The following is a 26194-nucleotide window of genomic DNA, read 5'->3' as shown; positions in this document are numbered from 1 at the left end:
CAAAGAAATAATACATATTTAATTAGGCAAATAGCAGTAAGCTGCCTGACAAGTGAGCTCTACTGTAGTGGTAAGTTCCACAGGCTACATTTTAGCAACATTCAAAGGACTTTTGACAGTAGTACAGAAGCAAAAGAGACCTCGTCCCCCGCAGAATAAAAACATGAAAAAAAAAAATAATTTCAGAATTGCAGAATTTTGAATCCCAATAATTTGGAATATATTTCACTTGGGAGCAACGGTAGGGAGGTGCCTTCCCTTGATCAGTTCTGCTGAGATCTTCTCCCTCTCCCCGGGGTGACAGTTTTCATTAGTTTAGATGGAATAAAAAAGTATTACACATACAGTAACTCTAGCAGTCTGAATCAAAAAACGACCTTCATGTTGATTTTCAAAGAAAAAACGCAGTTTAGATGTTCACCTGAAATGGGACAGCGGCCAGCATGAATAAATAGAGGAAGAAAACCGAATCGGCAGGGAGTATGGGAATAGTTCACATTAAAAAGAAAGGAAACAGAAAAATAAAGGTGTAGGATAGCAGATAGACACCAAATATCCTGTAAAATCAGAGCAAGAGCTACATGCCCTTGGAGTTTATAGGAGATGCAATAGAGAAGGAATAATTACAGAAGTAGTGACCATGCAGGGCACAGCATTTGGTTATATTAGCCCTGATGACAGGCAGGAGCATAACCTAAAAGTGACAAAATGCAACACTTCTCCAAGTTTAAGAGAAACACTTGACAAAGCTATTTCATCTACTGTGGCTGTCCCACTCTCTCAGGCATATGTTTATGGAACTGACAACCCAAAAGAATGTTAAAAAAAAAAATCAGATAAAAAACAGGGAAGTAACTTTCAGAAGGTTGCAGTGGTAAAGAAATACACGGCAAACAGAACTGAGAATTTCTATAAAATATATTTTCTGCAGAAATGTGCAGCACTTGGAAGTGTTTCCATCTGTCAGGTGAGCACCTGGTTCTGAGTACAAAGCACTCTGCTCAAGGACACCCAGCAACCACTCTTTGTCTAACTAGGCTTGCATGTCTCATCTGTAACAGGAGTAAAAGTCTTCAGGATTTGTCAGTACCATCATGCATTGCAAAAACAAATGTGCACTAACAACTTGAAGCAGCTGTCACAAGCCAATCACTCCTCTTCTCTCACTGTGCCTCTGTGTTACTGCACAGAGCTCTAACTGCAGCAAGGTGCTTTTCACTCCAAGAAGTGAGACTGCCCATACTCTTCTGTAATTCCAGGGACACAAGGAATTTCTGTTTTTCAGAATAGGATAGATGTATTCACAAACAATCCATGAGGAAAAAAAAAAATCACAGTACCATTCGTGATACACTCATTTTTATTCATTATATTATCCATGCGTTGCTGTTACTTTATCCAGCTTTATTTGAAGAAGTTTGAGAAGAACTTCACTGGCTACTTACCAGACCGCTTTATAAAGAGTATCAATTTTGTAGAATTACATTGTTCAGGCACTCTTGTGCACATAGCTTAGTATTACCAGCTGATTTTCTAACGTTCAGGATGTGAACAGATACATTTCAGCAACGATTACTATGTGAGAAGGGAAGCTAATATTTTCAGCATGTACAGAAGAATGTGTACGTGCAAAACTACTGAGGGTATAACTCCAATTCACTGTAGAAGTACAGACTGATGGCTGTCGCTGGGTTCCAGGTGTCTGTCTTTAAAGCTATCATTATGTATGCTGTCAAAGCAAGTGAGGAATGCTTACTGTGAACTGAGCTTTTCTTTCTACTCTGAAAATGATATCAGAAACGAAATGCCTGATTACTCCTCAGAGTGACACTTCTCCCACCCTAGTGAAACATCCTTTTTTTCTCTCCCTTCTATAATAAGGATGTTGAAGACCCTTCTAATCAAAATTAGTTACATGGACTCACTCTTTTCTTCATTTGTACGATAAGAAAAATAATTGTTGTAATTTCTTTTAACAGACTGGCACAATCTCAAGACTCAATACTGAGCATTCATTCTTGGACATGTCTTGCACATTTATTATTTTATTCGTACTGTTAACACTAGAATGCAGAAACAAAGTAAGTATATTCATTGTCTCTTATACTTATGATGAGCTCATCATGTACCGTACTTCTATATTCAGTGTTTCTCTGCAAGTTCTTAGTGTTATAGTTGGATGTGTTTGTGGGAGAGCCGTAAGAGAAGGATACTCAACGAGAGCCAGGGACTCAGGAGGTTACGGGAAACAACGGCAAATGTCTTCATTGATCAGGGACAACAGGATCCAAAAAAGAAAATAAGGCATATCTGGTGAAGGAATCAGGGCCAACCCACAGTCCTGACAGAAAAACCCATAGCTACAATCAGGGCAATTCTGAAGGTGGGAAGTCAAGTCAGGTCAGAGTTCTGGTGCACAAACATACCTTGGGCAAGGACCAAGAGCCTGAGCCTACACAAGGCTCCTCAGCCAAGGGATGAGTGAAATATCAGGGCAAAGATTTTCCCAGCTGTCCCATAACTTGGCTGTTTTCTCAACCAACTGTTCCCAACTTACACTGCTTTAACATATTGGAGCTTGCACTGAGTACAGGCAGCCAGGCCCTGGGAGTGCAGGGAACAAGTTGCAGGACCTGTGGGTGCAGTCAAGATGCTAAAAACTTTCTTTCTAACTTGCTAAAGGTCGTAGATTTAGAAATTCTATAAACATTGATAATTCATTTCTGAGAATGAATCAGTAGGCTCTTCAAAAGGATATTAATAGGGCATCCCTTGTTTCTGATGTTCTTCAGAATATTTTTCAAATTTTGTAAAGTCTATTAGTCATGGAAATACCTGTTTTCCTTGTGGTGTCACTTACAAAGCAGGTCACAATCTACTGACTATAAATTAAAAGGTTAATTCAAGTGCCAGAAGTCTGCACAGTGAGTTTAAAGGCTCTCGTTTTGATAAAAACATGTGAACAACAAAATGTTTCCATATGATGGATTTTTTTTCTTTTCATTCACTGCGCATTTCCAGACACATGGAAGCACACAAATAGTAAGAAAAGTCTAAAACTTGAAAGCCAGTTAAAAAATATAAAAATTAAGGTGGTCTATTCAAACACATTAGAAAACACACATTAGAAGACAGAAACACTTTCAAATATTACACTTTCAATGAGTCACATTTTCTGTGTGCTTCATTTTTAGGAATTGGAGGGACCTACGGAAACATGATGTTTGGTCTTCCTAGTTCTCACAGGCAATATTGTCACCTAACCACTATCATAATTTAATTTATTTCTACACAGAAAATAGATTATGTGTGTGTGATAATCCTACAGATAGGTGACTTCCAGACAGCAGAGATCAGACCAAAAAGCTTTGAACTACCCTGAAGCTGTTTGGTTTTGGTTGTCTATTTTTTTTTCTATCAACATATTCCATCAACAATACTAGTAGAAAATTTATAAGAAGCTATCAGGATCACTTCAAATATGGTTCTAAAAGTAAAAAAATATATATTTATCAGGGGATTTAATTCCAGTTTAAGTTAATTGATCTTCAGTGCTCACAACCTGTATATGCTAACATTTCAGTCCGTTTTCACTGTAGTATGTTAGCAATAATCCCTTAATGTCAATGAAAAGCATTTCACAGCTGTAAATACTAAAGTTCTACAGAAGTAATTTTATGAAACAATACAGATCTGTAACGATGGCTTTTCTTGAGCACACCAAAGAAACAGTACACGTTTTTTGCAGTGTTGGATTACTAGGGTTTCTACAGTGCAACCTCAAACTTAGAATATTTTGGTGTGCTTTCCCTTTTTTTATTTTTTTCGTTACTAGCAATCAAATCTTGATGAAAAATACACATACCACGGATTTTCATATTGCTGTATTGTCATTTAAAAAGTGACAGCATTGAGAAACGCACAGGTAGATACAGACGTTAGGTTTTCCCAGAATGACAGAAAAATAGAATATCTCAAGTTAGATTGGACTCACAAGGATCACTGAGTCAACTCCCAGTTTTGGTAGCACGGGGACATGCAGGGGTTGCCTCTGTAAGAGGAGGTAAGAGGCTGCTTCGTGCTGAACACGGCCTGTTCCAGATGTGTCCAGCACAGGCACAGCTGAGCCCACTACTAACATCTGTACTGCAGTTACACAGATCCAAGTTAACATTAGACTACATAGTACAGATGCTATAAGTCGTGTGATGATTCCCTTATCAACTATTAAGGTTTTCAACTACAGCAAATTATTAAATTTTAAATTGTTAAATTTTAACAATGAAGTGCAAACAAGGGCAGTTGCACTGCATATAGTCAGAGAAGAAAAGTACAGACCTAGCAACGTGGACAGTCACATTGTCACTGATCACCAAAAGGTCAGCATTTCACAGTGCACTGCAGTTAAGGGAGAGGATTGATCCACCCTAACCTTGTATAGCTGAGACTGATGACTTATTAACCTAAGTTTCCATTACAGCCAGCAGAAAGAAGCAGTCCTGGAGGTCAATTCTCCTTACCTAGCTTAGTTAGAAAGAAAAACAGGCAATTCCCATTTGTCTCCACTCACCAAAACAAAATGTTTGGATGATTCTATGAAAACTTTCCACATTCATAGTATCATTGCTTTAATGAAGAACAGTACCTCTATCTACTGAAAAAAGGCAACACGATTAACATTAGGGTCATAAAACTACAAAGTTCTATAGAAATCCTTTCTATAGAGACACTTCTCAAAGGAACAAGCAAATCTATTATTTTAATCTATTTTTAAATCTTTTTTATTAGATCTCTTTAAAAAAAAAATCTATTTTTAAATCTGCAACTCAACTAAAAGAGAGACAAACAAAGGAAAGAAGAAGAATTTTCTGATGGATCCGTCATAGTAACTGTGAGTAAGCAGATTATTTCTTGTTTTATGGTACATGATAACATCATATCAGCTAAGGTATTTATATAAACTTCAAATATCTGCATTTTTCAATGCAATAACATTAGTGCTAATACCTGACTTGACATTAAAATTGTTTTTAAAAAAATAAAACCAGAGTCCATGAGCTATTAAAACATTACCAGGCCCTAAGGAAGCAAAATTCTGATGCATCTCAGTAATACACTTGTGTTCTATTGTGTTCTATACTGAGTATAAAACCTGAGAATGAATTTGATTTCTTTGCCAGTTTTAACTTTTCTTTTAAAAATCCATTAACAGGATATAATTTAACCTGGTTTATGTCAAAGTAAATTTCTCATATGGAGGCATTGCTAAAATTACACATTTTTGTATTACGACTTCATTATTTCCATGTAATATATTTTCTTCAGTTTTATGATGAGCTACTTAAAACGTTAAGGCAACCTAATGCACTCAAAAACTATAAAAGAAATTTCAATTCAGAACCCGTACTTAAAAGGGTAAAAAACATACCTTTTTTCCAATGCCGATGCTGTCATCTGTAACATACTAATCATGCTATGATAAAAATCTAGTTACAGTAGTTTCTCAATACAAAACCAAAGTAATACTAATATTTTGAAATGAGTAAAAAACATTCATATATATTTACATTCAGAAGGGTATACATAACTCACTTCTGAAATGAAACAAAATGTGAAATCTGCTCCTCGCACCATCCAGCTAGTTGTTTTAAAGGCTTCTGTATTACTGCAGTTTTTCTGCTTTGAATTCACATTCTAGTATCTCCATATGAAAGGGGATAAGAGATCTAACAACAACCACCATCACTAACCTACCTTAGTTGTTCCAATATGAACATACTGAAAACCTTTTTGATTCCCAATCATCTTCCTTCCCCTCATTTCCAAACTAATACAGCTCCAGTGGCTTCAGCAATTACGTAGGTCAAATGAATATACATATGCTTTAACTCAATGTCAAGTTCAATAAGAAAAAGACCAGAGTCAGACTCACCGTTTTCTTCCAGGTACATCAGAAGGATGCTGCTGGATTCAGTCCCTTCTACGGCATAGTCAAATGCTGTGTTTCCATTAACATCTTGCAGCAGCACATTTGCTCCAGCCTACATGCAAAAATGAAAAATACTTTATGTGTATGCAATGAAATCCCAAAAGACAATTCTTATATACCAGGACCAGCTAACTTGCGCATTCAAAAATATTTCAAAGCTGGAGTTCCTAGCAGGCTGACTGTAACCTTGAACATTAATTAAAAATAAAGGACTTTGAGAGTCAAAAAGGGCTGGCTTTGTCTGGGATACTGATACTGTCACCACTCTAGTTGTCTAGCTGGTCTTTACCAAACAAATATCTGAGTTGCTTGTCAGTGACTTTTGGAACAGTCACAGTTTGTAGCACAGCGTTTTAACGTAAAGTAAGTTGTCGCCAATTACAGTCTGCCTTGGAACACTACACAGTAAACAGCACTGGTTCAAAAGCTGACTGACAAGCAGCACAGACACCCACACAAGAGAGGCAGGTAGACAGCTGGTAAAGGTAACCTTATCAGCCAGCCCAATCTCTGACAGCCTCATCCACCAATCAAGCCTCAAAGAGAACCATCTCTTACTAAAAAAAGTGCCATTTGTTGACAGTTGAAGACAATGAAAGTAAGCGTGATTATTTTAATTGTAATTCCTAAAGGAGCCTGGCTGACATTTCCATAAAATTCATTGAAAATTCAATACAGACAACTGAAGGGAGCCACCAGGAGGTAAAGAGGAGGAGATGAGAATAAACACATGAGAAGATTTCAGAAAAACCACTAGAATGATAAGAAAACTTGTATTTTCTATATCAAATGTTGCTGGTAATTTATTTAAAAAAAAATTCTCTTAAAATATTGCTAATTTCTGAGTTTACACTACAGTAAAATGTCACGTATATACTTTAAGAGGTCATAATTTTAATTCATTTGTATTGTTCTCTCTATGACTTTTAACTGAAAGGAATTATGAAATAAGAGTGACCTTTGGTAATTCTAATTACTCTTCTTAATAGCTTGTATGATAAAAGTTTAGCTAATAAAAATGAGAGGTACTAAAGGCAGCCTTTCCTAAAACCTCAGTGGTAGAGGTCAACTGTAATAAAGAATTATTAATAGAAGGTATGACTGCTTCTTTTAGGAGCTTACATTCTAAGTACCATGCCAAAGAAAAACGCTTAATAGGGTCAGCTCCAGTATCAGAGTGAAATATGCCACCAAGACCTAGCAAATCCATTTTGATTTCATGTTACCAAACTTAAAGTGTTGAAGTTGGAGTGCTGATATGAGTTAATCTGCTGATTTCCTTTTCATAGAATCATCAAGGTTGGAAAAGACCTCTAAGATCATCCGGTCAAATCATCCACCTATCACCAATATTGCCCACTAAACCACGTCCCTCAGTATGATATCTAAATGTTTCTTGTATACCTACAGGGACAGTGAGTCCATCATCTCCCAGCTTGGTGTCATCTGCAAACTTACTGAGGGTGCTCTCAATGCCCTCATCCAGGTCATCAACAAGGATACTCAACAGAACAGGCCCCAGTACTGATGCCTGGAGAACACCATTTGTGACTGGTCACTCACTAGCTGTATTTAACTTCATTCACCACCTCTCCATGCCCAGCCATCCAGCGAGTTCTTTCCCACCAAAGAGTCTATTGGTCCAAGCCACAGGCTGTCAGCTTCTCCAGAATACTGTGGGAGACAGTGTCAAAGGCTTTGCTGAAGTCTACACAGACTATGACAACAGCCTTTCACTCATCCACCAGGTAGGTCACTCCATCATAAAAGGAGATCATGTTAGTCAAGCAGGACCTGCCTTTCATGAACCCATGAAAAAAATCCATGAACCCTTTGTAGCCAAGAGGGGAGATACAGGCATCAAAGAATGACTCACTGCAGCTATCTCAACAACTATCTCAAACATCTGGGATACCCTATGCAGTGATATCCTATCTGCCAAAACAACCTCTTCTGCTATGAAATACATTAATACATTATTCTCTTTTCGTGATTATCCTGCTGTACTGACTAGGGGAACCTACATAGCATATTTATTTAAGATGCATATTTGCCAGGTGGCTAGATCAGATTAGACGAGAGATGACACTCATGCTAAGTGAAAAGGAACAGAAGGAGACTTATGTGGGAGGAAACTTACAAAGTATAAAATGTTGCATTCACTATAGTACTATGAAAATAAGTTTCTACTTGCCCATTCTACTAGACAAAGACATGATGAAAAAAATGAAAGATGGATTTGAAGATCATAACCACTTTGCAGAATGGCTTAACAGCTATTTACAGCATTTATTCCATTACTGAATAGAGTGTTAGGTGTTGATTTTGTTTTTTTTTTCTTTTCTATTCAGTGACTCTAGGAGTTTGCTGGTAATAGCAGAGTCAATGAAGTAACACATTCATATATCTAGTTGACCTGCACGCAACGAAAAAGCACAAACTCTTGAAGGTATCTATACTTCCTTGCGTGTAAATAATCTCCAAGAATTGCCAGAAGCAATTCAGAAGGATAATAATAACACAAGTTTACACACATTTTACTTCTTGATCTAAGAAAATGAAAAAAAAGACATTAAATTCAGAAAAAGTAGGATATTTAACTTGATCTGCAGCACAGTTTTCATTCCTTCTCCTGGATTTAAGATTTAATGCCACTGAAGGAAGAATATAATATGGAATTACTCAGCTCCAAATAATTTTACTGGGTAGTTCTACATTCGCTTATTTCTTAAAAAACATGCACAATGAACTGCAACCAAAAAGAAAGTCAAGTCTGGAGAAAACTAGGACAGAGGAGGTAGGATTGGTTCTTAGAACTCAAGTGAAAAAGCAATTCAGGATGAGGTTACACTTTAAAAAGTAATATTTCCCTCTAAAAATAAATTATTCAGGAGTTTTTAAGTAATAAACACATTTGATATAGTGTATCAAGTGTTTAATACAGTTCGATATCATCATCAAACCCCACACTCGCACACATTTCAGTACACAAAGAGTAAGGTACTGGAAATATTTGTTAAACTCCATTTCTTTAGAGCATTCCCAAAAATAGCTCTTAATCCCATTTCTATGCTTAGCTATGCTTTCAAAGACAATCTGAACAGAAATAATTCACCTTTGAGAAAACTATCTAAAAAAAGAAAAGAAGAAAAGAAAAATTCCCAGGGTAGCTAATCCCTTTTTCTGTCTATATGGCTAAACAAGCTGAGAAAAGGTAAATGGATAAAAATTGCTTCCTTTTTATACAGTTTTATCTTTCCCTCAGTTTCCTCTCTTTCATGTTGAGCCCTGGAAGACAGACCTCCTCACTGTAACTACTTGAAAGCAACTTGCTTGTGAGAAGTTTATAATTGAGGTATTCTGATTGTTGAACTTTTTACATTGTGAACCAGATTTTGGCATGCCTACGATTGAAAACTCATAACCAAATAAATGAAAAACAACTTCATTAATCCAGGTACACATGAAGTATACAAATATGTATAAATTATCTTTTACGATTGCATCAAATATCAATTTCACTTGTATTCTGTAATACGGACACTGTAGCACATAAGAAGGAGTATAGGATTTCCCAGATGGTTTCACCACCTCATCAGACACTTTTCTGCCAATAATTGTCATTCAGTAAATAAATTATAATATAATCTTTGTGCTAATCAAGGAAATGCAGGGAAGCCCAAATGGATTTACTCATTTTCATTTTTCCACAGGGGAACATGAACATGCACAGATTACTGAAACTTGGAAGCATGATGACCCCAGGTCATGGAAGGAAGGACATTCAGGACCATGGCAAAGCATCTCATGGAAAGTAAGGAGATCATTTGCTCCAGCAGTACAGCAGGAATTTACACAGGCAGTACAACCGACAGACCAGAATTCTTCTGTCTTTGTTGCAATACCAAGACTTTCCGTAAGAGGAATTTTTTTTATTTTTTTTTAAAACAACTGCAGTTAAAATTCTTACAATACATTGCACTGGCATCAAAGGTGGAACAATTCACTGTATTTCTCTTTCCAAGTGCAGGCATAATCTCCCATTAAAAAAAAAAAAAAACAAAAAAACAAAAAAAAAAACAACATCTGTCAGGTGTCATAGAATCATAGAATGGTTTGGGTTGGAAGGGACCTAAGGGACCTTTAAGGTCACCTAGTTCCAACCCCTAGCTATAGGCAGTGACACTTCCCACTAGATCAGGTTGCTCAAAGCCCCATCCAGCCTGGCCTTGGCCTTCTCAACTTCACTGGGCAGCCCGTTCCAGAGTTTCACCACCCTCACAATAAAGAATCCCTTCCTAATATCTAGACTAAATCTACGCTCTTCCAGTTTAAAACCATTTCCCCTCAACCTGTCTCTACCTGCCTTTATAAAAAGTCCCTCCATAGTTTTCCTGTAGGCCCCTTCAGGTACTGGAAGTCCACTATAAGGTCTCCTCAATCTTTTCCAAGCTGAAGAGCCCCAGCTCCTTCAACCTGTCCCACAGGAGAGTTGCTCCAGCTCCCTGATCATCTTTGTGGCCCTCCTCTGGACCTGCTCCAACAACTCCATGTCCTTCTTGTGCTGGGAGCTTTAGAACTGGATGCAAAGTGTCAGTATGATAGAAATTGTGAGCACCAAAACTTCAAAGCGTATGAAGCCATAGTATTCACCTGTTCATTTTGACTACATATTTGCCCAGCATATACGAAAAGTTTCTGGCTTACCCATTCTCAACACATCCTCAGCCTTCAACCATTTCTCAAAAAGAAGATGAATATCTTGAAAAACTTTATTCAATATCTCCCACAGGTTATACTTTTGAGAAAAATATTTGTCTGCAATAATAAATTGCTTCATTTTAGCAAGACTTTGGATGGAATGTTATTTAAAAATGTTCCTAAAGAAACATAATTCAATACACAGAATTCAAAATGAATCTGAACTGAATGTACAGCTCTGTGGAACAACATCCATATGCAGAAATTCCAAGCCAGTGTGAATGCTTACAATCAATAATAGCTGAGTAGATGGTGCCAAATTTGTATAGTACCCCTCTATGATCACAAATCAGAGCCCAATGCCAGAGAGAAAATACCTTTGGCTGGCAAAAGGAGACAAGATTTCCCTTCTGGTACCAGAAATGATGATTCAAAAGACTTCAATTTATCAATTTCAACTTATCAAAAATTTCAATTTTAACCCTATTTTAATTTCTGCTACTTTTTTTCTTTTTTTGTAGAATTTTTTTTGTTTTAATTTCCAACAAATTTGATAGAGTAGTCTATTTCTACATACATGGACAAAGTGGTGACCATAAAGATTAGATACGCAGCTTAAGCAATGAAGCATGAGGTAGGTCAGATAGAAACACATTTCACAGTAAAAAATCTGTGCATGCACCCCTGGTTTTGCCAACTTAAATAAGTTTAACATGACTTCCCACCCAGTGGAAGTGAGTTGAACAATTTCAAATCCACTGACTAAAACTGCAGAGTAAATCATACAATGCACATTCCCACTCAAACTTATCCCAAGATCACATCTTTGTAGAGCTCGACTTTTAGTTTGTTTAGAATAGTACAAGGAAGAACATTTGGCACACAAGGAACTCTTCCCTGTTCTAGAAGTGAACCAAACAGTTTCTGAAGTGCAAGCATTCTCAGATTTTTTTATTTGCAAGAACTTACAAAAATAGTTTCTTCATCACATTAGTACTTGTAAAATGATCATAATCACAGCCAGACTAGAGCACTGTCCCTTTACAAGCTACACTTTGCAATTTGGCCTAAGAGCAAAAGTATAAATGTTATCACAGACTCTTAGGACTATTTTCTGTAGCTATATCCCAGTGGATCGATCTCCAAATTCCTACTGGTAAAATAAGAGTTGAGTTTATTCTATATTCTACATTTGGGAATCTTAATCTTCCTTAATTTTTTAATTCTTTTTTTAAGAGCAACTGAAATCTATTAATCAATCTAGCATGCAGAGAGGTATGTAGGTTTATCAGTGCTATTGACTAACTGGCTAATAATCCTTGCCATTTTTTCTTACTCCCAGAGCTTCTTGTACATCTAACCATGATTCACAAACAGGAAATATCTACCCACCATTAGTTGAAATAAAACACAGGCAGAGAAATCATCGTTCTAAAGAATGTATCCTTAACAGATCTGAGGGGATTTCCTTCTGTCACTCTCAATTCCACATTCTTTTATCTATTATAAGCCTACTGCCATCAGAAGTAAAAACCACGTTCTTCTAACACTGTAAGGACAAAAAGGGGTGAGGGTTAGACCTTTTCTAGCCACCTACAACCATCTATCACCTATATTCTGCTTAGGAGTTCTAGCCATCAGATTTTATGTCCAGAAATAAAATACTACCACAAATGTCTGGTTCAAAATGTAATCTGATTTAGGCATTCTTAGAAGATACCTAATATATTGAGACTCCCAAAAGACTTTGGAAATGTTTGTACATTATTCTAGCTGCAGAACTTTAAGTTACTTCCATCCTTAAAATGGGAGCTTATTTCCCAAGCTATGATGCTAGAGCTAATGCATCCAGGGACAGTCAGGTGTTGACAGGTGTTAGCTGGTTGAAAGAGAATGTTTCAGTTGCTTCCTTTTTAGCTAGAAGCCAGATAGTATCCAGGAAGTCTCAGTATGACCTACTGATGTTCAAGTTGAAAGTCTTGTATTTTAATGCAGGCTTTAAACCATTCTTTTCAAAATCGTGTTCCATGCAGGTCATTATGCATTAAAAAGCTAAATAATTGATGTTTAATTGTATAGCAGAAAGTCACAGATATGTTATAAAATATGAAAAAATTTCTTTGCCACAAGTGTGGTCAAGCACAGACTTCCTATAGAGATGATTGATGATTGATGCCCTGTGCCAATCAGCATTTAAAAGGCATTTGGACAATACCCTCAATTACATGCTGTAACTTCTGGTTAGCCCTGGTGAGGTCAGGCAGTTGGACTTAATTTTTAGAAGGTCCCTTCCAACTGAAGTATTCTATTCTATAATATCAGCAATATTTACAATCATTACCCAGCACTGCCTGTTTTTCTTAGGATTGCCAACACTGACTTCACGAGGTTGAATGAAGGCAATCATAAATATAATACAACCTGAGGAATATGTGTGGATATAAAACAGAAAGAAAGCAAAAGCAAGTATGAATGAGATAGAGGCAGAAGCATTGTGTTACAGGTCAGTAGCCATGGATCTAACTTTCCACAAAATCAAGATGTTAAGCAGAACAGGAACAGTTCTCAAGACAAGGATCAAAAAAAATTGAAGACTCCACATTAGCAAACCACAGACAACAAAATAAAAGATAAAATGAGACTGAGCAGCTGCTCTCAGTTCAAAAGCATATTTTCTTCCCTACTCATTTAAAGAGCAGACTTCCCGTAGGCAGGAAATTATTTCACAGAAAAAACAATTTAGTTACTAGTAGAGCTGAGGGGAAAAAAAGCATTTAAAAAAAAAAAATCCACAAACAAACAAACAAACAAGAAATTTCAGTGATTACAATTAGAAATTCTCTGTTGACAGTTCCCCTACCCATTTTCTGTTGTAATCTTAATTGAGGTTTGCCTACTTAGTAAGAAGAAAACTGACAGGCGTGACTGTAGTACAAGTGTAGTTAACGCTTTTGTTAACTACAGAATAATAAAGAACCTATTTTACTGAATCTAGATATTGTCTCAGAATGCCAACTGACATCTTAACACTTTCATTTTAACTCTCTCCATATTAATCTTTAAGAAAGACCCTTCCTCATGACACTGCAGATATAGTTTATAAGTTTATATCAATTCCAGAGTAAAACAAGGTTTCTTTGCCAGAACAGAAGGTAAAAAGCAGCAGATGAAAAGCCAGCTATCTGCCTCTGAGCAGATTCAGGGCTAGGATTCTACCATGCAGCTTAACATTTCTAATATCTCACTTTTTTTTCCTCCTCACTCTGGACTTAACAGAGAACAGAAGAACACAAATCTTTAAGTTCCCAGTATAGTCCATGGCACATAGCACAATTCCCTCGGGGCTGTGCTACCTTCTTATTTGGCTTTAATGCTCCCCAAAGTGACCCGGGGTAACAGAAAACAAAAACAACAAAAAGACATAGTCCCTTCAGGAAAGACAGGAGTGGGGATCATTCCCCACATAGTGGTATTGGCCATGCAGTAATCCAAGCAGGCTTTTTTCTTTTACACATCTTAGTGAAAAACAAAGAAATTAAAATTTCATCTGTCCAACAGCACCACTTCATAAGCCTGCGCTCTTCATCCCTTTAGAGCAGTTTCCATCACTGCAGCCTTGAAGGGACATCCATAATGTTTGACTAAATGGGAATATTGGTAAGCTAAGACTGACGACTGGATCTTCAAAGTATTATGTTTTACAAATAATAAACTATAGCTTCTATCAGGCCATTAAGTTACTTACAGGTAGTAAAGTTCCACATCTAAACACCATCACACTCTGACAGCAATTGATACCAGACTTGGGTGTATGATTTCCAAAATTATAGGTTTTCCTCATGAATTCTAATTGATTGAAATCTGAACTTTTAAAGTTATCAAAGAAATTCAAGTAGTGTGTAGGAATTTCCAAACTGAAAATATTTTCTCCTTTCCTGAGAGACACTTCTCAAAACAATCTGAACAAGAACTCAAACTACAGCAATTCAGAAGTGAAACCAGTGCATCACAAATCAAAATAACAACTGGAAAGATCTAACACCATCTATCACGCCTGTAATCTGATACACTAACAAATGTTCTCCATATGCCTTACATGTGCTTGTGTGGCCAGAGGAGCAAATGAAGGGAACAAATCCTCCTTTTCAGCTGACTTCTTCCATAGTAGTGCAGCACATTAAGGCATATTCATGAAGATAGACAATTTCTCACTTAACACAAGTGAGAAAACCTCTCACTTACTCTTAAATGTATTTGCAGAGATGAAAGCTGAATAAACTGGTACACTGGTCCAGTTTACAGGGCCCAGAACTTCTATAACCTTGAATCAATGGTTACCCATAGACAATGGGCAGCAGAGTGACTCTATTTCAGCACTCTTTACTCTGTATGAGTTGCGACTGTCTATGCTTCATGCTTGTCACATTACCAAAATTACTCTTTCAAAAGAGGCAGAAACTGTCTGCCATCTGGATGAGGTTAACTGTACAAATAAAGGTTTGGATTCAGTTTTGGTATACATAATCCCAAATCATACAAACACAACACTCAATTCCTAATGTCTGTAACAATACAGCCTAGAGAACCAAGACATACTAAAAAAAAAGCAGAAGAGAACTCAGTGTTGACAATTTTACATCAAAACATTAAAATAATTTCTATAAATCAAGCATTTATATTAATAATATGCTGTGCTATGCCATTACTACTATTTCTTTCTTCCTTTATAGTCACTTGCTAGACCTGCTAAAGGAAACTTCATACAAATACAGCTGGGAATTCAATCACCTCTGTGTAACTTAAGAATTTCAGCTGCTGTGTGAAGGCAACTTCTTTAACTCACAACACTTCTGGGTTCCACGCTGCAGAAAGGAGCACCAAAATCTGATTATGCAACATAGCTCTAGATCAAAACAGACCTTTCATTCGTTTATTTAATCTAGAAATTAAGATTTGTGTATGCATGCCAGAATGCAGAAAGAACATTACAGCATCCCCAAAATCCCAGACATAACTTCTGCAAAAGATGAGTTCAGAATAAAGAAACATGCCAATACAGTGGCTGTTTTTTCTAAAAAGTGTCATGTGGAGGCATACATATGAAATCACTGATGTCTACAGAAATATTCAACTGCATTTGAAAATACATTTGCTGTGGGAGTACTTAAATAATAAAACTACTACTTTAAAATCATCATTCAAATTTCCACAACCATTCTGATAATCATTTAATTTATGAATCAGGATTTTTTTTTCCTTAAAGCTAATACAATGCAGGCAATGTCACCTCACACAAAGGACTTTCAGTAGATTCAAATATATATAATTATATGACTGCCATGGCAAATATTACAGATTGTGTAACAGGCATAGTCTGTTCCACTAGTGTATTCAAAAGATAAAAGAATTAGCACTGATGACTGAAAGCTAAAGACCAACATTTTCCCATCTGTCAGCACACCATGGGGACTTAAATTTTGCCCATCAGCTGGAGGGCTTGTAAAAGGCATGACAAAAGCCCACTCAGTTCCAGTACTGAACACTTCTGATAACACTGCAGAAGTACAGTAGGTTTTCAGTAACATTTTTCATACAGTTAGGAGTCGAAAAGTTAAAATCTACAAGCCCAGAAGATATCAAATGGAAAATAATGTACGTTTCTCAAGTTACCTCTATTTAGATGCCTAGCTGTACAACATTCATGAGGATTTGGGATCATCCTATTAATTCTAAAGGCATAAAGACATTTACTTGCATCTTAATTAGTTGGCATGTTGGATTTCATGGCTGTTCTTCATATTCAGGCTCCTAGTATACATGATAGATTTTTTGCAATTTAAGACCTCAATTTCTGAGTTATTCTGTGGTCTGGTTTCCTTAACTTAGTTTTACATGGAGGAGTCAGTGTGGCTGACAGTATTTCCCAGCACAGGACTAGGGCTCCAACACAGCTGTAATTTTAAACATTCAATCCTCTAGTCTCTACAGAAATGATTAGAAACAATCTTGCTCTTGTAATATGTAGTTGCTGTAATGTCAGGGAATATTCTAGCTGTCAAAAAAAAGACAAAAAAAAAAAACAACCTGCATTTAAAAAAAAAAACGTATAATACAAAAAAGTAGACAGTGAAGAACTGTATCCATGATTCTCATCTCATCTCCAAAACCAAGCACAACAAGAAATAAGCCATATCCTGTATTATATTCTTATTTATGGGGGGAACTCTTGAGTCAAAGCACCTATCAAGAACTTTTAGTGAGAGATTCTCAGAAAAGAGACAAAAAAATGAACCATTAGGATATCTGGAGGGCACGAAAAGCTTGAATAAGATCCTTCTCCTTGCTTAGTATGCAAAAAAATTATCAATCAGAACAATTATACAAATTGGGTAGTCCAGTTTGAATGTCACAAAAATAGGCTGAAGCATATTTTTTACTCCTTTAATGAAACCATTTTCTCTGGAAGTAAGAAAAAAAAATCAAGAAGACATCTCAGAATATATTGTCTCATCATCATTGGATATTTTTACTGTAATGTGAATAATAAAAATGCCGATAAATTTATTCCTGATATTTAATTACAATGAAAAGTTCTCTTCATTTAGAATGGTATTCAGCTCTATTTTTAAGACAAAGGATCAGAATGAGGTCAGCAAAAAGGTGACTGAAGCACAGGGGGATGGGTATTTGACTTGATACTGTCAGCCTTCAAATAATTTGGCAAAAAAAGAGAACTGTAAGAGAATCGTCAAAGAGCATTGATGGCTAAAGACTAAAAATTTCCCCATCTACTTAGGCACACGGGACTTGCACACTCCCCATCAGCTGCAGAGCTTACAGGAAAAAAACGAAATTATTCAAGTGCTGGATGACTCTGATAACAACAAAAATTCTTTTTAATTTAATTTAATTGGAATAATTAAAAACTATGACAGGCATACTGAAAAAACGATCAGTCCTTGTCTCATAACACTAGAACAAAAGGTCACTTGGCAAGATTATTGCCTTTTATTTTTAGAACAAATGGAAGAAAATTCTCCTTCACAAGTGTGAGCCTTTGGAATTCCCTGTCAGAAAGTCTTTAAGTCACAACAGCACAGTTAAAGTTAAGAGTGACTTAATAACTATTAAAAAAGCTTTTAATTTCGTAAGGTCAATCAATCTCATATTTAGGAAATAAAAAGATTCTGGATTAGTAAGACTTGTGACTTGCGTACAACACTGGACAGGTGGTAAAGCACCCTTTGGTTGTCGGAAGAATAGGAAGAGAAAGCGTCTTCTGATGATCAACCACAGTACTGCAAAGGACAGAGCACAAACCAAGCTGAAACAAAACAAAACATTCTGAAACCTTGTCTACTAATGTTTCCTGTTACACTTCATCTTTGTGTGTGTATAAATATATGCACTATAGATACATACATTGTAACATAGGGTAGAATACATTATAAACTCTGAACAGAAAAACAGGAGAAATTTCTAGTTTAATTTAGAGTTACAAAGAGTTCCCAACCCTGAAGTATTTCTGAAGATAGAACTAACTGCATGGAGCAGTAAAGAAAACAAGCTGGTTTTGATGGCTCACTGAAGACTGGAAACTGATTCTGAGGAGCCAGCTACCTTACAGGCTCAATTTAAATTTATGGGTAAAACTGAAGTCCCTGTTTTACAAGTTGATTTTCTCCTTACTCTCACTGAGTGCAAAAGTAGCATTTTCCTCTCAGCTATGACCACTAATTCCCTTCAAAACTCTCCTTCCACATGATGTCATATGGTATGCAATATAGTCCTGCTGAGAAAGACTAAGGGCCCTGGTTTGTGAAAAACTTAACAAGGACCAGCAGTGTATGCTTGCAGCCCAGAAGGCCAATGGTATCCAGGGTTCCATCAGAAGAGGGGTGGCCAGCCGGTGCAAGGGAGTGTTTGTCCCCCTCTACTGAGCCCTCATGAGGCCCTAGTTGGAGCATTGCATCCAAGTCTGGAATCTCAAAAACAGATAATAGAAAAGATGTGAAGCCTTTGGAGATGGTCCAGAGGAGGACCACAAAAATGATCCAAGGGCTAGAGAACTTCTATGAAAACAGGCTGAGGGACCTGGGCTTGTTCAGCCTGGAAAAAAAAAAGACTGCGGGGAGACCTCATTGTGGCCTTCCAATATTTAAAGGGAGTTTATAATCTTGAGGGAAATCAACTTTTTACATGGATAGATAATGATAGGACAAGGGGGAATCACTTTAAACTAAAGAAGAGGAGAAGTTTTTGCTGAGAGAGTGATGAGGTGGTGATGGAAAAGGTTGCCCACAGAGGTCATGGATCGTCCGTCCCTGGAGGTGTTTAAGGCCAGGCTGAATGGAGCTCTGGGCAATCTGATCTAGTACTTGATCAAGCAGTTGGCACATCTGCCTGTGGCAGAGGGGATGGAACTTGATGATGCTTGAGGTCCCTTCTAACCCGAGCCATTCTATGATTCCATGATCCCTTAGGCAAGTTTAAGTCAGCTGCCCAAATTCTGTGCCCTCCCATCTCCTTAGACTCCCACAGCCTCCTCACTAGCAGGTAACATGAGAATGGCCTTGGCTCTGTACAGCACTGCTTAGCAGCAACTATAAGCTATCAAGCTAAGTTATCAGCATTATTCTCCTCCTAGAACCAAAACACAGTATCATACCAGCCACTGAAGAAAACAACTATGTCCAAGCTGAAACTAAGATGCTTCAAATGGCATGTGGAAAAAAATAGCATTACTTGAGATATGACATCGGATATTACCATTTTACTGATGTTGAGCAAATGACAAAGTCAATATTAAATGTTTGTATAGTAAAAATAAAGAAATACCAGTAATATGAGTCCAGAATAAAAAGCAAAGGATTAAAGAGCGCTTAAGAAACAATAGCTGTGTAAAGTCCAAGATAAATGCATTTATTTCACATCAGGAACTAAAAGTACAAAAATGTTAATTGACCTCAGCTAATTTGCATTTTTGTTATGAGACATTCATTGTGTTGACTGATAACATTGACATACTCAATGACAATGACAATTGTACAGGGAAGAGACTCTATAGCAGCTTAATCAGCAGTCAGGGTGATACTGTCCTGCAGGTTAGTAATTAAATCTATACACTCTACAAACAAGTCATTCACTGTGTGAAAGACTGACTACATTTGGGGAGCTTAGCATGCCAGTCATCTTCACACAGAAGAACTGGCTTCTGAGAACACCAGAGTGTGATTAGAGAACACACCAGACAAACAGGCTATCCTATTACTTTCCTGTGCCTTAGTAGTGAATTAAGTCTAGCGAAACATACCAAAACTTCCAGGGGAAAAAAGTAACAATTGTATGATACCACAGAATCTTAAACCAAATACAGGGGAAATATAATTCCCATGCCTCACTGATTATATGACAAGAAAACATACACCTGTAACTTCTACCAACACAAGCATAATCACAGATATCATTTATACATTCAATTATAAAATAAGCAACTCTAAGATTCCAGGTATATTTGCATTTGTTGCAAAACTGACCAAATTTTAGATAATTTTTAAACAAATACTTCAAACACATAATTCTGAGTAGCCCATCTGTGTTTTAACAGATTTTTTAAACTGTGTTCATCCACCTTAGCAGTAAGTAATGAGGTCACAGGAATCTATCATCTTCCTATTATCGTGCTCTGTAATATTTGTCCATAATCATTCCCTAACGATTGCCTGGTCTTCTTCATCCCTCCAAAATACATCCTACCAAAATTCATTATTCTCCTAACTTTTGTGAACATTCTTCTTCCCAATCAATGCTATCATCACTAATCTTGAAATATTTAATTCAATGAATTTTTTAGTATTTTGGAAAAACAAAATTTAGCATTTATTAAGTTTGCAATGTCTCATAGTTTGTAATGATATTCATTTGATAAGAATGTAAGATTTGATAGATTTTTACATAGTTGAAGCTGTATTTGTTATTCAGAAATTTATAAACACATTTATCCTGCAGTTTCATATTTCAGCTTTCCTACATTTTCCAACATCCCTTTAGCCTTTCATCCTTGCAAACAGCAGCTACATCTTGTTCAAGTTGAACAAGTGAAACAAAATCAAAAAAATTACCTGTGACTTTCCACTGTTTCTCAGTTCAGGTGTTTAACTCCCATCACACATATCAGTCTCGTTACCTTATGCTGTTCTACAATGAACTGTACTACCTACATTTTTGCATAGTCTAGACCAATTATTCTTTGTTTGGGATGTCAATAGCTTTTCTCCAGTTTTCCATGTCAAGCCTTCAGAAGCATGAGCAAATGAGCCTTTTACCAACCCTCAGGTCAGCCTATTTATCACCTCCACTAACTCTGCACTGTTGTAATTTACCTAAACCATTTGCTTTCAATACATACACCAGTTTTTTCCTGCAGCACCTTTCAGTGACTGTACACATCAATATTTAGGAAAGCATATCATGACAAGTTGCCCTTTATTTTTTTCTTATAAATTGTATCAGTGTATCAGTGCTGCATTTTGCCCTTCCAGCTCATTCATCAGTTCAAGAATTCATAAGATTCATTTGATGACCTTTTTTTTTTATAGGTTCATGCTCTCAACCACTTCTTTGTTAAGCTTTTCAAAATACACCACACTGATATTTCATTTAATTTCAACATTTCCCAAAAGAAAACACACAAAAAGCCACATAAGATTTTAGAGAAGGAAGGATTGTTGGGTTTGGGGTTGGCAATTTTTTTTTTTTTTAACACTGTAGGTTTGTTCTGCCTAAATAAATAACAGTATTGACTGATTTGATGGAGTATCTCTCACTCCTTTTCCCTACCCAAGAAGACAGCAGCTGACCAGGTCCCTTAAATCTGGGAATCACAACTCTCTTCCGTTTTATTGGAATTTTGGAAAGTTTGTTCATCTGTGTGCTGGTCATGTGTGAACTGGTCTTTTTTCTTAGCTTCAAGAGAGGAGTGATGGTGAGAGAATTCAAAGATGAGATATGCTGCTGGCTTATTAGAGCTGTTGTGAATAACTTGATTAATTATTAGAAGAAGGATCTGAGAGAATCTTATGAGTGTTGAACATTTCATATTTTTCAGGAGTGCCTAAAAGAAAGGACAAATGCAACCTGTTCTTAATCTGGGGGAGGGGAAAAAGCATACATCTGTGTAGGTAAATACCTCCACATAAGAAGAAACAATATACATGCATATCCTGCTCCATCAGGTCTAACACTAATAGCACACTGAAAATCATTTCAACCATGCTGTCCAACACACCAAGCTGCCAAAAACATCTAATTTTCCTTTCTAGCAGACAGCCCTTTCATAGACCTTAAGAGAGTCGCATGCAATACTAATCTAGATCTTTCACATCACATTAGGCTACTGCTCTAATAACCAGACCAATAGTTTCCAAACTATTTTATTGCTCATCATACTTATCAGTAAAAGATTTGTGTATGCACTCCCAATATACGTATATTCATTTGTTTATAAATTACATACATGTATCAGTGTTCCAATGCTACGTATATGATGAAACATATGCAAAAACAGAAAAGATAAAAACATCAGTCATGGGTGGAGATGAGGACAATGGATCACTCATCAATTGCAGTGGGCAAAGCAGACACAGCTTGGGGAAGACTAATTTATCTCTGATAACTAACAGACTAGAAAGTAAAAGGCAAACTAAAAACACCTTCTCCCCAAGACAAGATCTTCCACCTCCATAACACTTTATTTCTGCCCATGCTCCATGTGGGTCCATCCCACAGTGCCACTGAGCTGATCCCCATGGGCTTCCCGCAGGCTGCAGCTCTCTCAGCACTGCCCCAACATGGCTCCACACCCTTCAGGCACTGCTCCACATGGGTCCCCACAGGTGGCAGCTTCCAAAGCCCTCCCTGCCCTACAGCAAGTTATTCTCTATGGCTGCAGCTCTGGTAGTGGAGGAGGCTGTACCTCCTCCAGGCCTCATCCACTGCTGTCCCATGGGCTTCTCCATGGCTGCACATGAAGATCTGCTCTGCGTGGTGCCCATAGGCTGTGGGGGGGACAACCTGCTCCTCCAAGGGCCTCTCCTGGGCTGCAGAAGCTTCCGCTCCATGCCTGGAGCACCTCCTGCCCTCCTCCTGCACTGACCTTGGTGCCTACAGGCCCATTTCTCTCACATTTCTCACTCCTCTCCCAGCTGCTGTATAAAAGCAGTTCTCCCTTCCTTACTCTGCTCTCCCAGAGCACACCCAGCATTGCTCGTGGCTCAGCGCTGGTAGTGGAGGTCTCTTTGGAGCAGCCAGGGCTGGCTGTGACAGCCACGTGGCACTGCTGGGCTCTGCTCACAGAGGCTAGCCCTACAGCCCCTCTGCTACCAAAACCTTGCCACATAAACTGACATAAATGGTTGAGTTTTTGTGTATGTGTTTTTTTCTTCTGTAAACAAGAATTTATTTTTTAAACCAAAGTTATTTACTACTGGGAATATATCCTCTTTGGTACCTCTTCCTTTTAGCAGCTCACAAGAAAGTACTTCCTTTTGTATTTCAGTACTGAAACAGAACCTGTCAAGTACCATAAGCTGAAACATGTTAAAAGATATGTACCTGCAGTCAACTGTAGAGCAAATTCCCTACATAATTTGTTCTAACACTTGTTTCTTCAAATCTTCAGCAATGCTATCTATATATCTTGCAAAGCTACCTTCTGACAAAAGAATCCATTTTAGAATTTGCCACCATGTTGTTTTCCCTATTTCAGTCAGTTTTAATGCAGCAGAAAGAACAAGCATTTCCCCAGCGGGTCTGGCTTTTTGTTTTTCTCTATTAATTAAGAAACTTCAAAGGAGCCTTCTAAATATCTATTATTAAGTTCAGTGCATGACTTTAAACATCATCCATTCACAAGTCTTATAAGGAGTGACTGAGGGAACTGGGATAGTTTAGTCTGGAGGACGCTCGGGGAGACTTTATCACTCTCTACATCTACCTAAAGGGAGGTTGTGGTGAGGTAGGGACCGGCCTCTTTCCATGCACAACTAGTGACAAGAGGGAATGGCCTCAAGTTGAGCCAGGGGAGGTTCAGGCTGGATACTGGGAAAAATTTCTTCTCCGAAATAGTGGTCAGATACTGGAATAGGCTGCCAGGAAGGTGGTGGAATCACTGTCCCAGTAGATGTTCAAGAAACATTTAGATGTGGTACTAAGGGACATGGTTTAGTGGCGAAATAAATATTGGTGATAGGTGGATGGTTGAACTGGATGAATTTGGAGGTCTTTTCCAATCTTGGTGATTCTGTGATTCGACCTGATTAGATCTGCGCTCTTTTTACCACATAACATGGTTGCCAATCATCTTGTTTACATTAGGAGTGGGTGAAATGTTTGGTCTGTCATTTTCTTCTTAATCTGTGCTCACAATATTATCTTAAATCCATGGTTTCTTTGCAGAAATCCCTTAAAGCCACATGGCCATTTTGTGAGTGTTCATTTTTTTAAACTACATAATATAATCCCTAAATTCATTTAACTGGGAACACAAAAACTGTAAAACATTGCAATATGTTGAAGCCAGTGAATGAGCGACAACACCACTGTCAACAACTCTGTTCTGTGGGTCACCCACTCTTCCCCCAGAACACCCAGCCTATTGTACGTGACCTAAGACAGAATGACAGTGCCATCTTCAATAAATATGAGAAACTAGTTAAGCTTAATTTTCTCTTTTATATTTTTAGATAAAAAGTAAATATAGAGAGAGGTTCTAATACATACCTCCCACGCACCAATGGATTGGCTTGTGCACCCCTCAGGACATGCACTCCACTTTGAAAACCACTGCACTAGATCTCACAATTTATTTTTCATTTCCATATATTTCTTATAAACATGGAAACCAGTAGGAAAGAGGAACTCAACAGGAACTGTTAAATTTTAACTTCAAGCAAATGTCACCAAAAGATTGCCTTAATGCACTTTTTTCTTTGTAATTCTTTTTTAATCATTTTTCTGCTTAATCAAGCGCTTGCACTGGCATATTTCTCGTATGTCTGCCTTTTCATACCCCCACTGGGACAATACTCAGTTTTATGAACCAGTATGCACTGCAGTTTCTCTTACAAATACTGCTGAGGCAAACAATTAATTACAGATCTAAGTATCATTCTCAGTTTACTGTCAGCGACTATGCATGCAACCTTTTACGTCCTTCAAGTTTCTTTTCTTGGATAAAAAATCCTTTTTTTCTTTTTTTCTTGCTCGTTATTCATTTTCTTTTCAAATATTTGAGAAAAGCTAGAGCTTTTTCCATGAACTTCTTTCTTGCCTGATTTCATAGAAATTTAGCCATAACCTAAGTTATCAAATATCCACAACAAAATTTTATTTGCTGGTATTTGAACAAATGTAGATTTTAGTATCCTCCTTATGTTAGTTTATTATTTTAAGCACACAACCAGGATAATTATGTCTACAGAGCCCTCTGAACAGACCTCGTATGGGAATATAATACTAGAACGGATCTCCTGAGGCATTACTTTGATAACACAGGTAAATACATAACATTTAATCTCATTCACAACTTTAAGATTGATTTTAAAGCCAATTAGCTTGCTTTTGTGTGTTTTTTTCCCCTTCCTTATTATTCCTGCATGGAATGCTGTTTTCCCACCTAAGTTGCCTAGCATTCATAACAGTTAATTTCAGTCTTAATTCCTTGAGATTTTATAATCATTTGTTTTCATGCTAGCAGTAACCCCAGGCTTCAATAGCTCTTTTTATATTCTCCTCTATCTTGATTATTTACAGAAAGTTTCCACAACCATCCTGTCTCAGTGTTTGTTGCTTTTGCGTTGTGTTCTTGTTTTGTTTCAAAATTAAACAGATTAGTTATTTTTAGACACTTCTAGCCTATTTTTCTGTTTTTCTTTCCAAATTTCCTTGGTAGAATCCACAATTCTTTAACAGGTCTGTAGATAATTAACTACAGGCTGCTGTTCCTTATACAGTGCAATAAAGCATTTCTCTCTCTGCTGGAAATATCTTCATTCTGACAGAACCAAGAATCACTTTTCTCTATTGGCAGATACAGATTTGTAATATATAATCATCTTACAATTGAATAAATCTCTGAGGTGTTTCTAATGCTTTGCTATTTCCAGCTGATGATTCCTGAGTGTATCACAGAAATGCATGTTACTTGTAACTCAGAACATGACCTTATTCCTTGTACACTTAAATTTCACCCCTATTTTTGCTTTTGAAGCCTTCCAAGACATCTTTCAGTGTGAAATTCCAATCCTCACCCATAGTGACAAGGTATTGCAGCTTCGTCTTCAGCCAATTTTTTTTTTTTTATCATACTCCTATTTTTCCTCCCAAGGTTATTACCAAAAACTGTAAATAAAATAGCATTGTCGGACTGATCCTAAAGAAACCTCAGCAACTCCCAGACCCATAGTTTCTCTCTTAAAAGGTAGACTGTAGTTTTGTTGTTACCAG

At 37.2% G+C, this 26194-nt stretch overlaps 1 protein-coding gene across 1 annotated transcript in view; it reads right to left on the bottom strand.

The window, feature by feature from the left end:
- The window catches only part of MYO16 (myosin XVI), a 283366-nt gene that overhangs the window by 201511 nt on the left and 55661 nt on the right, over positions 1-26194 (bottom strand). The window contains 1 exon segment of the mRNA XM_010728547.3: positions 5933-6041. Coding sequence (XP_010726849.1) covers positions 5933-6041 — 109 coding nt within the window.

The sequence above is a fragment of the Meleagris gallopavo genome, chromosome 1 (assembly GCF_000146605.3).
Source record: "Meleagris gallopavo isolate NT-WF06-2002-E0010 breed Aviagen turkey brand Nicholas breeding stock chromosome 1, Turkey_5.1, whole genome shotgun sequence".
NCBI lineage: Eukaryota > Metazoa > Chordata > Aves > Galliformes > Phasianidae > Meleagris > Meleagris gallopavo.
The sequence above is the reverse complement of the archived record's forward strand: the minus strand, read 5'-3'. Positions and strand labels throughout refer to the sequence as shown.